We start from the raw sequence: 15,629 nt of genomic DNA, 5'->3' as shown, positions 1-15,629 counted from the left end.
GTGTAACGAAGGTACCTCCTTACCCTACATATTATATATAGATGAATTAAATGGTTGCTGCACCAACCACTATTGTTGTCAAAGCAGTCCTTCTCCAGACATCAGCTTGAGAACAGGAATTTTGTGAATGTACGACATTTTCCTATCTTATCTTCTGTGTTTCACTGAATTTTGCTGTATTATCGGAGAACCGCTCAATTTGTTTGTAACATAAAAGTTACAGTAGGTACAACGGAGGGTAGTTTTTTCATCAATAATATTCGTGTAATAAAATTATGTAGCTCAATATATAACACGAGACGTCAAGTGCGAGGAACCGCGTATAATACCTTAGCATTTACATGAACATTCGTTACTCAATACCAGACGTGGGAACGCGCAGCAATTAGTCACAAAATTACTCAGAGCGAGCTGATAAATTAAAAAAATTAATTCCTCGTACAAATGTCTGACAATGAGTTTGGAAATTTTACAGATTCGAACGGATCGGGAGTTTCCTTAGTCGTATAATTTTCGTGTTTTTTCACACGAAACGCACTTTTTTCGTCTCAGAGCGTCGCCGCAACAGCTCTTCGTACGGTGTGTCTTCCATGTCTTCTAACGTCACGTGATGACTCTCCTCGAGAGCACGCGAGAGACAGCAAGAACACCACGTTCGTTCCCTTCGACAATCTATGTCGTAGCTTCCACATATTACAGGATTCACGCACGAATTTCCTATCGCCAGAATAAATGAATATTCCCGGAGCCACGTGTCGTCTCGCGGCCAACTTTCTCTGTCAAACGTGTACCTGCGAACAAGGTATAGTTGTTTATGCTACATGTGGGATAAGTAGCAAATAATCGGACAGTCGTGTTGTTGCGGCATGAGCGTAATAGTCCAAGAGCTGGCGGCAAAAATCGACAAGAGTTTAATATAATCACAGACTTGCTTATAAGCAATACTGTGACATTCTCTTTCTTTATGGTACTGAGTTTTCTCCTTGGGCTGAGAACTCTCGCACTGACGAAGAAAATCATTCCGGCAAGGAAAATGATAAGCGATGACACGCTTCTCACGCACATGATCTTCAATTTTGTTAACGGATTCATAATCGTTAACTGTTTTCGCATTCGATATCAAGGAACTCGCAATGCTATTATTGTTCGATAAGTGCAATGTCAAATACCGGGAATGCAACCTCTTTCTTGCTTGACCGCAAAATATGCATAGATTTGAACTGCTAGCGGCGGTTTCCTCCACAATACCATTACAATACACCAGTCTAAAATAAATTCATTTATTGAAATAAATACTATACCTCGTTTCCGAACATGATGGCATATTCATTGGTATCGCGATTTCGGCAGCCGAATTACTCGCATCTACGTCAGACGGTATCGGTACACTTGCATTTGAACTGTAAAAACGTATATTTTAATATTTTAATTAAGGATGTTCTATGCTGTCATGCGGGAGGGTGAACGGGCAGAGGGGTACCCTATACTTTAACACAGGAGAGAGCAATGGCTATCAACTTGAAGTAAACAAATTCTTCTGTCTTAAAACTGTATAAATGACACTTTCGTATGAAATATATCACCCGTGCAGAAATTTAATTCCGGTGCTGCCTAGCACCTGGCTAGTTTTCCATGAATCTGGCTTGGCAATGGCTAGGTCAGCTGGGCTGAGCCAGTCCTGGCGTGTAACACATTTCTACGCAGTGCCTAGCCAGAAGGTCTGACTAGGGTCTAACCAGTAAAGTTAATAGGGTCTAGCCAGAATCCTTGCAAGTAGCTATTCATATAATTATCGGAAAAAAGGATAAAGGATAAATTCTAGAATGAATATTTCGCAACGTATGAAAGTTCTATTCATTTATATTATTATATTATTATTTTCTTCAATACATCATATCAGTCAGCAGTAAAGTACGTAGGATTTTTTTTTTTAAACATGTAAGTGAAAAATATGTTAGTAGTGAATTTCTTTTTTTTTTAATACATCACTAAATAGAAAATACGTAAGTAACACATATTTTTTTTATTTTTCAAACCCATCAGTGAGTAGAAAAGTACGTAAATAATGACTTTTTTTTTAATACTTTTTTTTTAATCAGTAAGCACAAAAGTACACAACTATTTTGGGAAGTTTTCGAATACGTTACTAAGAAGATTTGTCTGTGGATTTACGAGACAACGATTCCATGCTGGTGCCGCTGCAATGTACATTGACACAAACTGATTGGACTGCAGCGATTGTAGTACTCTTTGCAGCTTTTTTCTTTAGTCGAGATTTACGATCCCCATCCCAATCGACGGCATTACTCAGGCAGTTACCGAGTTCTCGATAAACACTCTTTTCAGTTACATGTGTCATTGATCCCTGCGCTCCCTCTTTGTATTTCAACAAAAGCACATCTGGAAGAAAAGACTTTAGTTAAAAAAACTAAACAACCCTGCTTTCTTTTTCTTCTAAAAGAGCAAATCGTGGTGGAAAGTCTATTAGTTTGTAAAGTTGGTGTCATCAATTTCAAAATTGCTTTAAGTCTTCACGATGATAGGTCTTACCTAGACTGAATCCAACTATACCTACAAGGCGAAGTCTGACATACCCTGAATTGTACTGTAATTTACTTCAAAAACGAAAAGCAGGCAGTTGTCTTTTCTCTTTTTAAAATGGGAAAAACCTTTTGGCATACCTATACGGATTCTTCGAAGATGAGTGAACAAAAATCTATCAGGTATGATTTAACGATTGAGGTTAACGATAATTGTGTTACCCAGCAATATTCCACAAAGTTGTGTCTCTTTGAAAATGCGTTTATCCATGCCAGCCTTCACTGCGTTGAAATTCAAGGCCACATCCCGTGAAATATTTTTTTTCAATAATGCCGTCACATTTTTTGGTAAGGTTGCATTGTGGTCGAAAACGAAATGCAATGTACTAGTCTATAGAGAGATTGAAGCAATGAGTGAGATATTGTATAAGTGACAATACAAATTCAGTATCCAAATTTTTTTACTCACGAATTCTTTACGAAATTTTTTGTCAGCTTTTAATTTCTCGTCGAATGCGTCAAAGTCCTTCAAAGTCGTTACAGGCAGGTTCAGATCATATTGTGTCGTAAAACTTTGGACATTTGCCCCATGAGCATCCATCGCTAAGGCCGATTTTTCAACGATGGCCTTGAGTTTGTCGATGGCTTTGGTTAGCATTTGAACATCGTATCTCAGTCCGCTAAGGATATCACAATCTCTCTGATTCAGTTCAGAGCTATTTTCTTTAGGCACATTTTTTGTGGATTTTGACACTTCACGTGATGATCTTTTGCTCAGTTTTCGTTCAATTTCTAGAACAAAATTTTGATGTAAAAAAATTAATTATAATGATGTATTATTCGACGAGGTTCTTGGTGTTTCTAGAAATTATTCATATCAAATTAGGTTCCAGAAATGTCGAAAAACGGCAATTGAATTAAACAATTTAAATAGTTTTTGTACACACCTTGAACGTGGTTTTTGCCGGTAGAGGAAGCATGTTCTTGTTTTGATTTTTGCTTCGGTTTTTTTCTGGGTTTGATCACATTGCTGTTTTCATCAGCTGTTGACTCATTGTCAGTTTCTGTCATATATTTAAGTTTTGTATTTTTTTTCTTGGCCTTGATGCTGTTAATACAAGGAATTGGGTCAGATGTTTCAAAGGATGCTGTAACAATATATCCGCACTTCTGATTTTGCACAAGAGTGAAAATTTTGAGGGCCCTATCGAAGAAGCGAAAATTGCGCCGCCATTTTGGTCACCCAAGTGTCTAATTTATATATGTATAATATATATATTGTATATATTATATTTACAGTCTACATTTGATGCATAATCGTCATTCCTGGAGGTGTTAATGGGTTGCACTTGCATCAACTTTTCAGCAATTGCTTTATCGCCTTTGACTTTGATTCTCTGATATGCTTTTTTAGCTGCCTCTGATTTTTTTTCTGGTAACGTTCCATCCTCTGTGTATACAAATTTCTTGTCTGCTAATACTTTGAGACGTTTCATTGCATCATCATAAGTTGCTAGAAGAAGAAAAAATATAACAGAAATTTTTAACCTTCCATTATTTACAAGAAATGTTGCTCTCAGCTGAACTTTTTGATGCTATACAAATTATTTGGCAGTGAAAAATAAATTTTGATAATTTTAACTTTTTATTGCTCGTCTTCACATGTACACGATTCAAAATTGATGTGTTAAAAAGCTCAATGTATATTTGATCGGTATACGTCTAGATCTGAGATCAGAAGACACGAAATCAATCATGTGCTTGTGTTATTCGTTGCCACAACCCACAAAAATATATGAATTTTTGCAAAGCCGGCTTCTACAATATTGACTCTGTTAAAAGTTTCAGACGTAGACTATGTGACGGCTACACAGTGCAAGCTTGTGAGCTTCGGATGACCCTCAGAACCCAAGATTTTCATATCTTCTGATTTCAGCTCCGTCGACATATAACTGGGTTTACTTATAACTCTCTGAGAGCAGTGACTTTAAATACTGATCGAATCTTATGGCGTTATAGTGAGACTATACAGACGAACCTTTGTGATATGAACTGAATACGTCATCTTTTCAAAATTTAACAGTTATTCCCCTTTGATGATTATTTCCGAACAATATACAAATCTAATAGAAAACGCAACAGATCATTTACTTACTCGCATGTCCCTTGAGTGTTATTGGGTAGACAGGCCAAGATTCTTGTAGAGGGCTTTGTTCTTTGACGAGCCAACACAAAAGTTCAGAGTCCTCTACTGAATACGGAGGTGGCATGAATTTGCATTGGCATCTGCCAGTCGATGGGTTATAGGAAATCCAAGTCGATGGTACGCATTCTATCGTGCCTCGTTTTTGTTTTCTATTAGGTGGATCGAATTCGACTAATTGAAAAGCCTTGATGGCCTCTTCTGCCTCTTTATCATCTCCCATTATATGCTTAAAATACGAAGAGGGATTCTGTTCATAATATAAAGGCGTCTGTTATATGTATATATGCGCTGTTACAGGTTTAGTAAGATTAGGTTAGGTTAGGGTAGAGTACGCACGTGTCATATTTATATAAATAGTTTCTTATTGTGTCGTAATAAATATAAATGTCTGTACTTGAATATTCAAGGACAACTTACGAAGAATAGTCGATGGCACAGGTAGCTGTTATAAAAAATGATAAGCGATGCAATGTAAGGTTAGCACGTGGGATAACACGTTCAGCGAGCCGTTCGGTATTTGCGCAGCACGTTTTGTGTTTTGTACACTTTTGATCACTTCTCACTTCGTAAAGTTCAAAACAGCTTGCTTTCGTAATAATTTTAATGAACCACTTACAAAAAAATTCCAGCTTTTTCAAATGATTGCAATTTTCGTGAAAGAAAAATCCAGGCACTTCTAGGCTTTTAGGACGCTGTACACAACACGTGCCGGAACGACGATAGTCAACAAGTCGCCACTATCGACATGTCGCCACAGTCACGCGCGTTATTTAAATATCGAGACACATCAGAAACGTCCTCGTCAAAAATAATTCCAGTGTCGGCAATTGATTGACGGTCTTCCCATACTCAAACGAATAATATTGATATATGTATTATACATATATAATATATATGTATATTTATACATATATTATTCGTGAAAATAAGCTTGCGCATTACACCTTGTGACACTCGCCCTGAAATTAAATAGGGATAATAGTACATTTCTAAACAAGTATGGATAAGGCTTTTTGACGAGACGTGAGGTTTACGGCGCGAGCCGAAGGCGAGTGCTTGTAACACGCATGTCAAAAAACCTTATCCATACGAGTTTCGAGTTGTACTTTTCATCACTAGAGCCACGAAATCACGACGAAGTCGCGTTGGTCGAGATTTTGAGGTTAGAGTACTGAAAAATATTATTTATTGTTAAAATATAAAAAGATATCCAGCTACTTTTTTCGGATTAATACAAGTATATACGTAACATTACACTGTATACCACGTTTCAACCGACCTGTGTTAAATTAATGTAATAGAGATATTCCATATGTTTTCTCTCTTCCAGGCAAACGTAATATTATCATTTTGCGTTTGATTTGATCAATAGGGCACGTAATTGTAGTTGCAGATGATCTGTCTTCAAGCACCCATTCTTCCAGCACTCTCGAATCACACGGATACATATACAGCGACTCTTTGATTTTCCATTTTTTTCCAATAATTGTCACGTCTTCTAGATTGTCATCAGGGTACGACATAAGATTTATTTCGAGAATAGTGCCATTTTTAAGAAGAACTACATTATCGGGAGCCTTGACCGAAAGTATATATTTCCCTTTGAATTTCAGTTTCGATATCGCTTTGTGATTCATCCTACAATTTGGGATATCACTATTCTCCTTGAGTATCTCTACATACTGGGGTAGAGTTGCTTTATGATTTTTTATCGAAAATTTCTCATTCAAGCGGCGACAGATTTGAGCCAATGGTCGATTTGGCGAATGGACTAACTTTTTTATGTGACCGAGTGCATTTTCAAAAGGAAATGTAGTTATCTTTGTAAGGGAGCACTTCATGTTCTTAGCATCATCGGCCATATGAATTAAGTTATGAAGGTTCATGATTTGCGAATCTGGGCCATAATATTGGCGCATAACTAAGAAAAAACTTCTGAGATACTTCTTTGCAAACCTGTTGTACCTGAGGGCTAGATCTTCGCAGCATAAAATTCTGCATGCCGCATGAAATAATAAAAAATGTTTATATAGTCTATTGTTCAAAATACCCTTCAAGACTACAACTCCACAATATAATAGAAAAAATCTAAACTCGGTGGCCTTCCACTTTGCTATAAACGCTACGGACCGTGGTTTACGTTGAAATTCAGAAGTTACCAGAATTTTTAAATACTCCATTCTGCGAGACAGTTCGATTCGACTTCTGCGGCCTAGTCTGAGATGGAGATTGCCTAAAAGCCAAAAGTCTTTCAAAAGTTTCTTCATCACACCATGACAAGCTAAGTGCAAGAAATCGAGAATAAATAACAAGACCAAGTTTACTGCAGGTCTTAAACGTAGCAATGGCGAAACACTATTGTGATGCTCTCGCTGCCTTTGTCTATTAAAGTCCTCAGCACTTCGTTCAGGACAATCCGCATCAGGAAATACAGTAGATCTGCCAGGTCTGCATCCTCTCACGGTACACCTTTCACACGCATAATATCCAGTATGACCCTTAACACATTTGAGGAAAGACCTAGCTGGCGTATCACATATGAAACTTTGAATTTTTACTTGAAACAGTCTGCCATTAATGTCAATACCATTCGCTGATAGTTGGTTCATTTCCTCAATGAACTCATCCAAGAACTCATCAACTCTTTTTGGTTTTGTAGAACCTGCGTATATAGCTACAGGCACCGGCTCGTATATGTCTGGTTCGTGGACAACTTTACACAAAATGGGCCACAGTTGAGTGTTACTTGATTTAAAGAGAGGCAGTCCGTCGACATTAACTTGGATCAAAATTTCATTACCTATGTGCACTTCTTCATTGACACAGGCTCGAAGCCTTTCAGCAATACCAAAGTACACGAATTGTCCCATATTTCCATCATAATCTTCCATGTCTTGTATATCATAGGCCACTGCCGATGTACGTAGAAATGTTTTTGCTGTCTTTGGAAGTTCAGGCAGCAATCTTCTCCTCAAAATCACCAAAAGCCCATCCAATTGAGAATGACTAAGGTGTTCTTTTATTGCCCATTTTCGAATTTCCTCAGCTTCATTTCGTTCATTCAAACTATCGTCAGTCGCTTCATTTATAGATGAGCCGATATCACTGTTTTCATCAATGACACTGGCTGATGATACACTTTCTTCGTGGTCTATCTGAGAACCGTCACCTGAGTCACCATTCTCTTCGTCGATCTCACTTTGGCTATGTTCAAGTAATTGTTCAGAAATACCACCCTCGGATACATCTTCTTCAGACCTATTACTATTTTCTTGATCACTGACACCTGCAATTCATACTTGCTTTATAACAACTGAAATTTTATTTCACTTATAGGTTGATGCTTATATTACACACATTCAGTTTCGGAGTTGATGTCAGAGTCACTGTCATCATTTAGCGGATGGTTCTGTGGCACAATAGTGTTTTGATGAACGAAACGATGCCTTCGCACACGGTCGCGTGTTCGTCGTCGTTTTTCAATTATGTTATTCATTATGCTGAAATAGATAGACAATAAAACATAAAAATGATAGGATAGAAATTTTTAGGTTATGTTACCTTCAAAACATATTTACTATGGTATTCTACATTCCCATTACGAAGATTACGAAAATCAACTCACAAATATCACAGTGGACGTCTGGAGTAAACTTTAAAAATTATAAGTTGGAGTACTGATAAATAATGGTAAACACCGGTAATAAGTTTTCATCAGCGAACAACGACCAGTTTCTGGACAGTGTTGGCTAGGGAACGCGGAATTGGGCCGAACTCGCCAATGCCGAGGCAGGGCCTGTACAGGTTGCGCTAGCCAGTAAATCACTACGAGGTGCTAGAGAGTAGCCTGGCTTTCCAGTTCAAATTTCTGCACGGGATATCGTAGTCCACGAGTCACAGAGCCTATATATGATCAAGACAAGACTCGCTAATGAGTAAAAACCTAGCAACGCTTGTGGTGAATCGAATATCTGTCAAAATTTTATTTTGATTTCTTATTGCAGTATTAGGTCATTGTCTTTCATTCGTGTGACGATGTCCAGGTACTTTTGCTATTACCTAAATTTGGTTGGGTCTTCTGCTGAGTAGCTCCCGGAATCCAGGTCAACCGCTTCAGTTCTCAAGATCCAGGCTGCCTGTTTCGTGGCTCTAGACATCCACGTTGTTCGCTGTGTAATTTTCAGGGTCCGGATCAACTATTTTGTACTTTCCAAGATCCAGGTCGCCTGCTTCATATTTATCGACAAAAACTATGAAGCGGAGCACTCGGATCCTGGAAACTGTGAAGTTTTTAACTTGGATCCCAGAAACTTCAAGACAGTGAACCTAGCTAGCGACAACCACGAACCAAGTCACCTGGAGTCTGGGAAGTATCCAGCGGTAGACCTGACCAAAAATAACCTACAGCAAATGTATCTGGACATTGTCACGTGAATCAAAGACCAAAACTAAATGCTCAACCAGAAATGAATCTCGAATCATCGCCAATATTCAACTTGCTAGAAGCACAGCCAAGTTTTGGCTCAGAAGCCAGCCGCCTACTCATGTACAAGCTCTGTGAATAGTTGACGTTGATATTTTTTAGCTCTCATACTATCGGTCCCTTGAATTTTGTCGTGAAGAACTTTTAGCCTTGGATTTTTACAATGAATCGACCATTACAATATGGCCTACTAAACTTGAATCACCCATATAATGGTTTTGGAATTGACAAATTATAAGCTAACCAGATTTTTTGTAATATTTGTAATATAATGCGGAAACTACTTTGATTTACCTTCTAGGTTACTTTTCGCTTGTTGCAATAGACGAGAACTGGAAGAGCGTGTGCCTGTGTACGTAACTTTTTCGAGATGAACGTGGGGTAAATCAGTCTGAAGATGCTGTAGTACTTCGTTGAGTAGTTCAAGATTAGCTGTTAATTATGGAAACGAAAGTCAGATTGCGACAACACTGAGAAATAGGTAGTTCTCACAATAAGCTCGTAAGGTTTCTGAAAGATATTTTCACAGCGTTCAACTTACCGCTTAAGATAAGAACATGTGCAGCATATTTCTTGCGATCTTTGTACCTCACGGCGTGGTGATTTTTTTTTGTCACACTTATATCCGTCAATTTACAGATGTAAACAATGCCATCCGTAAATTGGACGATCGCCATCGCGTTTTTATGCGCCTTCGGCGGCATATTATAGGTATATTCGACACTTTTTGGTATTTGATCTGCAAGCACCACATTAGCTGCTAAGAACAGCTATTCCACGGGCACGCCGTTAAATTGAAGGTCCTTTAGAGGTGGGGATTCCCGAAGCATCACACTGGGCGCCACTGGGTTCCTAAAAGCATCGCTTCAAAAACAGAGCAGACTGCCAATCATAGAAGCCGAGACATGTAGTTAGCCAATGGCAAGGGCTTCACGGTTTAAGTTGGCTTTTCACTTAGCGTCAAACTGACGCTCGCATTGCGAACTGAATTAATAGTATATTGTGTTATAAGGAGACTAACTCGATCTTTAGCAGCCGAGCGTGAGTTTGCAATATGAGTCGTAGGCGAGCGTGCACACGAGCCGAAGGCGAGTGTGCATACGCGAGACGAAGACGAATATTGCAAATACGCGAGGCGCAAAGACCGAGTGGTCTCCTTATAGCACACGATATTTTATATAACAAAAGCATGTTACGCGATTTTTCATGAAACCGAGGTTAGGTTGAAGCGTCGGGACTGTCAGACTTATCTGCGAATGCGCATGCGCAGAGTACGTATTCGGGCACGTCCTAGGAGCTTAAGTCGCACTTTATTGTACAGTTTCACACCATTAGAGGCCTAGGAGTTTGAGTTGCACTTTATTGTACAGTTTCACACCCCCCCACCACTCATCTCCTTCACCATCGCATAACCGGCCACTTAAGGTTCGGAAAACAAGCATGAAAAAACGCGTAAAACATGCTTGCGTTATATAAAAAAATTAAAGAACACTTACGACAACTACCATTATGAGATTATGTGGTAATATGAGCTAATTGTATAAAATCATTCTCTCGTATGAGCCAATCGATATAAAATAACGTCTCCATAGAAGCCAGTTGATATAGAATTATGTCCTTGTATAAGTCGAACGATACAAAATCATACCCTTATATTAGCCAATTCATACAAAATTCTGTCCGTGTATTAACCGATTCGTAAACAACTATGTCCCTGTATTACCCGAATGGTAAAAAAATCTAGTCCTTGAAACAGCCAGTTGATATGAAATTGTGTTCCTGTACGATTCCAATCGTATAAAGTAATGTCCTCGTATGTGTCGATACATGATAGATTTTGTCTTCATACACGCCAATTTTGGGGAGACTTCAAAACAGCCATTGAACATTATATGTCGATTAAAATCTGAACCAATGACTTTTTTTCAATTAAAATGTTTACATATGACACGTTTTACTATTCTAAATGAAATTTCGTGATAAGATATATACCTTAGAAAAAGTCCTCAAACCATACTTTGGACATACATATATATATATGTATGTATATATTTATTTATATACATATTGAATTACAAGCATATATCCGTACGCGCTCCGAACAGACGCGCGTATTCGATATTCGCACTTTAAGCGACTGCCGACTACCTCCGTTCCATTAATTTGTGATCTGACAATTTTTTTATTAAATAATATATAATAATAAAGCAGTATGGTAATTTTTCAGTTATTACTAAGGTCTTGCACCGACATCGTTCAGCGACAACTTTTGTGGCGTGCCGACTCGCCGCGTTCCCCAACAATGCGGTCTGACCACTTTCTCCCATTTTTTTATACTATAAACTAGCTTCTTGCCAATTTTCAATTGTTACTAAACACTTGTAGAGCATGTTGTAATTTTACATGTATCAAAGCGCGCCGCCGCCAGTTGTTCCACTACCTGACCTTGCGAGTGGGTGCTGACTCATGTACACCCTCGATACTAAACCATATTGAATTATGGACCATTACTAAACTCTTGTCGATTTTTGCCGCCAGCTCTCCGACTATATTGCTTCTGACATCATTCATCATAATATCGACTAGATGAGGCAAAAATGTTCGAGATACAGTGTTCCATTGTGTGTGGGATTATGTACCTCTGTACAATCGCAATTCTATACTTGGACATGAAATGCGTCCTTTCAAGATTCTGCGGGACTGACGCGCAACCGTAAATCTGGCCACGGTATAATTATTTAAAAAAACTAGAGCGTTCGTGCACCGGTGATAAATGAAAATCGAAAAAAAAAAAATTCCAAGAAACAATATGCGTAATGGCCGCATTCAAAGTAGAATAATTCATACATTTAAATGGAAATAATAGTGGACCGTGATAGTGAAGTGGGTCGTAAACTACACGAACAATGCTAGCACAAATGACTCGTAACAATTTCTTGAACGAGAAAACAGCGTGAAACACAAATCGAACGCTCACCATAATGTCAAGACGACATAGGGAGTCCAACAAATTACGAACGCCGTCACAATGGCGATGGCCACGCGGAGCGTTGTATCCTTGGTGCGTTTTATGGTGCTTATCTTTGGCATACGTGAAGTTTCCATTCCGACCGTGCTGATCTCATCGCTTCCTGATATCCTGACCTCTGAGGAATTTCACACAAAAATAATTCCGAACGCATGTCTGGGGGTTTCGGTATTTTTTCATTCTTGACCTTTAGAGGACGGGAAAATTTGTATACGGGGGCGACGCATAATCGACGCTTTACCGATGATAGTTTTAACATATTAGATAATTTATTAGATGAAATCAAAATGGCTGCTCATCCGACTAAGCAAAAATCGAAATGGCTGCTATCAAAATGGCTGCTCGTCTGACGGCAAAATCGAGCGAAAATACCGGTGGCGCCATGTATGCTAACAGCCGGTTACAATATCTTGGGTAAGGCTCACCATCGTGGGGGTAATATACCGACTGCCTGTAAGGTGGGGAGGAAGGAGGGGACCGGTACGTCGCCATTTTTTGGGTTAGAACCGGCATATCTGTACTACTAGTATACGGTAATTACAAAGCTAAGGTGCAGGCTTGTAGCCCCACGGAAGCGTGTCGGTTGTGTTTTGAAACACGATCCGCTTGTCATTATTCCAGCTCAGTGCCACTTTCTGCTGTTCTACAGTGTATACCTCGTGCTTTCGACTTAATATTAAATGCTGATTTGTAGACAATTTTTCACGTTTCAAATCACATTCCAAATAATCGTTGAAACTTATTTTTCTCAACGCTGATGCTTCGACACCTTTGGCACGTTTATCGTCTTTCTCATCTCCCAAGACTCAGAATGCGTACAATTTTGCTCTTAATCCTACAAATTCCAACATTATTTTCCCGTTATTCTCGTCTTTCATTAAGCCGAGAACTTTTTTGTTCGCTCGAGGCATTCCATAAGCGTTGTCAAGCGGATAATCAGACGTATCGAATTCATGCAAGTCCTCCTTCATATGTTCGTACATGTCGGGGACGGTAAATTTGTAAATCAAACTGTCGGTGTCCGTATACATTAATTTTGCTTGGTTGCCAAATTTCCGTTGAATATAATTGTAATGAAAGTCGTAGATATATGTTTTAGACAGATCCAGAATGGAGAAACCTGCATACAAGGGTTTATTCAACTTGACTTTCGTCTTACTCATTTCGACGATAATCATCTCTTTGTCGAAAACGGTGCAGCGGTGAAAATTAGGTTTGGCTATGGTAGCTCTGGCACCGTACCGCCCATCCCATTCGGTGATCAATCGAATATCTCTGTACTTCTGCACGTTTTCCATTGTTTTGCCAAAAACTGCGTTGTTCATCAGTTTGTAAAAATTTTTTCCGAATTCGTTGTGAGATTTTTTCCGCAAATCGGTATGCAAATCTATTAGTAGAAGAGCCCAAGAGGCTAAATGGTAAGTCACTTTAGCGCTGCGAGAACCTATTGGATTATAAAGATTAGATACTAAAAAGAAAAAAAGTTCATATGATACATGCTCTCTTACTGCCGGGGGAAGTAGGTACTAATTTTCAAAAATGTAAAAAAAAATTTATTATAAAGAAATACTCGAGTGCGTTAGAGATTAATATCGTATACGCCCTATGTGCTTCCGGTAACAGAGAAGTATTAATCTGCCGGCTTACAAGTCGGGGGTGGCAGCACGAAGGGGTAGAAAATGAAAAAAAAAAAAATTATTTAAGCTCGTCAGATATTCAGGGGGAATGTTAAGTGACCTCTAAAAGGTATCATATTCAAAAGAATGACGATTTGGATGCAGTCAGAACTCACAGCCGATTTTTGAAAATGTAAAAAAAAAAATAGTGACCTTGAAATACTCAAGCTCATCAGATTTATATGCAGACAGTTCAGCTCGATGTCCTTGTTGTGCTAACCTATAATCTGATAATTATGTGGAGGAATTTCATTGTTCTGACAGTTAAAGGAAAATTTTAATTCTTTTTTTTTTTTTTTATCAAAGGGAATAATTACAATGAACAGAATGTGTAATGTAAAAAAATATATATATAAATGTAAACTTTTACTATTCATTTATAAGAAGATGGTTTCATGGTAAAGGAAGTGTTATTAAAGATTTTTTTAATCTTCATCATCAGATGAATCATCCTCATATTCGGAGTTCGAATCAATTTGATCATCTTGTGTTTCTGTAATCAAAAATGGTTATGTTACTTGACAATATTGCATTTATTTCATGATATTAGTAGTGTATTAAAAAAAAAACATACCTTATTCTGGAGTATCCCCTAAAATGTCAGGTGTTATGACGATATCCTCATATGCTTCTGGTAGTTGATTGCCGAGAAACCAAGTCATCTCCAGCTTGCCATCCACATTTTTCCAGCCGAAATCTGTTGGTGACATCTCTGTGACAGTTCGATAGTGGGCATTCCTCCATAAGCATGCAATGTATTGCGTTCGTAATACATGTTGCCGTAGCTCCGATTGGCATGGTGGTAAATTGCAAGCGTCGTAATTGCGCACGTTTAATGAGAAGGGCTGTGATGTATCTGAGACTTTGTAGGTTTTATTGAATATTTCTATTCTAGCTCGGTTGACATCCGCTAATTTTTTCAAACCATACATGTGGCAAACGAAAGATTCCATATTGTTCAGTAATTCTCCAACATTGTAAGATACACATCCCAAATTTGCAAATGCTTTCTGAAAAACTACAGATCCCATTAAAATGTCCAAAGGCTTTTTTTTCCTCGTCGATAAAAAGCTGGATTATAATCACACCCTGTTAGCGCATGCAGAGCTGGTAGCGCTTGTGAAACTAGTGTACCTAGCTTGATGAAAAGAGCGGAAATATCAATAAATCTGCGTGTATTACCTATAGTCGGAGAGCTAGTAACACGTGTTTCATGAAGTGTTTGATGCACCTTGAAATTTTGTGCCATAGCATCTACCGGATAGGTGAGCATCATGGATATGGTCTTTTTTGCCTTAAAGAATGAAGGGTTATAATCACATCCGTAGGTCCTAATTCAATATGTAACTGCGTAATATTTATGACTCTTCTGTTATTAACAGCTCCATACTCCATGTAAATTTTCAAGTTATCACTTTTCAGGTGATCCATATTCCCAAGCATGATAATTAAAACATGAGTGTCACATGATTTTATGAGAATATTGGCAGCAGACTCATTTTCCAGTTGACAAGCATGATAAACGATTTTCGTATCGGCCTCTTCGTGATTTCCACAATACAAATCATCATTTATCGTTTGTACAATGGTATCATTTTCAAGTTTGTATGAATAACAAAGATCATAATTTAAATTGATGATTGTTTGACCAATAAAAGGCACCATCTCAGGATCAGAGAAAACAATAACCTTTTCA

The 15,629-nt window shown here is 38.3% G+C and overlaps 3 protein-coding genes across 7 annotated transcripts in view; 1 reads left to right on the top strand and 2 right to left on the bottom strand.

Annotated features, from left to right (window-relative positions):
- The window catches only part of LOC124179260, a 130,936-nt gene that overhangs the window by 48,762 nt on the left and 66,545 nt on the right, over window positions 1-15,629 (top strand). The gene's annotated exons all lie outside the window — the stretch shown is intronic.
- On the bottom strand, window positions 1,777-5,698 carry LOC124179257. 5 transcript variants are annotated; one of them, XM_046563490.1, is made up of 7 exons: window positions 5,363-5,698; window positions 4,696-4,972; window positions 3,838-4,053; window positions 3,488-3,688; window positions 3,010-3,332; window positions 2,763-2,931; window positions 1,777-2,400 (listed from the first exon to the last, which is right to left on the bottom strand). In XM_046563490.1, the coding sequence occupies exons 2-7, from the start codon at window positions 4,964-4,966 to the stop codon at window positions 2,147-2,149; spliced, it is 1,434 nt and encodes a 477-aa protein (XP_046419446.1). In that variant the 5' UTR covers window positions 4,967-4,972; window positions 5,363-5,698; the 3' UTR covers window positions 1,777-2,146. The 5 variants fall into 5 exon arrangements, with proteins under 5 accessions (XP_046419446.1, XP_046419443.1, XP_046419444.1 ...); XM_046563487.1 differs by having other exon boundaries at window positions 1,778-2,400; window positions 4,696-4,993; window positions 5,164-5,698; XM_046563488.1 differs by having other exon boundaries at window positions 1,778-2,400; window positions 5,164-5,698.
- Window positions 6,619-8,576, bottom strand: LOC124177448. The gene is made up of 4 exons (XM_046559805.1): window positions 8,372-8,576; window positions 8,104-8,246; window positions 6,906-8,032; window positions 6,619-6,741 (listed from the first exon to the last, which is right to left on the bottom strand). The coding sequence occupies exons 2-4, from the start codon at window positions 8,240-8,242 to the stop codon at window positions 6,619-6,621; spliced, it is 1,389 nt and encodes a 462-aa protein (XP_046415761.1). The 5' UTR covers window positions 8,243-8,246; window positions 8,372-8,576.

The sequence above is a fragment of the Neodiprion fabricii genome, chromosome 3, assembly GCF_021155785.1.
Source record: "Neodiprion fabricii isolate iyNeoFabr1 chromosome 3, iyNeoFabr1.1, whole genome shotgun sequence".
Lineage (NCBI taxonomy): Eukaryota > Metazoa > Arthropoda > Insecta > Hymenoptera > Diprionidae > Neodiprion > Neodiprion fabricii.
This window is presented reverse-complemented; position numbering and strand designations above follow the sequence as displayed.

Coding starts and splice junctions, on each gene's coding strand:
- LOC124177448 (XM_046559805.1), bottom strand. CDS start 8,242: ATGAATAACATAATTGAAAAACGACGACGAACACGCGACCGTGTGCGA. Junction 8,033..8,103: donor CATCAACTCCGAAACTGAAT/GTGTGTAATATA, acceptor TATGAATTGCAG/GTGTCAGTGATCAAGAAAAT. Junction 6,742..6,905: donor TGGAGTATTTAAAAATTCTG/GTAACTTCTGAA, acceptor TGCGGCATGCAG/AATTTTATGCTGCGAAGATC.
- LOC124179257 (XM_046563490.1), bottom strand. CDS start 4,966: ATGGGAGATGATAAAGAGGCAGAAGAGGCCATCAAGGCTTTTCAATTA. Junction 3,689..3,837: donor TTATGCATCAAATGTAGACT/GTAAATATAATA, acceptor ATATTGTTACAG/CATCCTTTGAAACATCTGAC. Junction 3,333..3,487: donor CGGCAAAAACCACGTTCAAG/GTGTGTACAAAA, acceptor ATTTTGTTCTAG/AAATTGAACGAAAACTGAGC.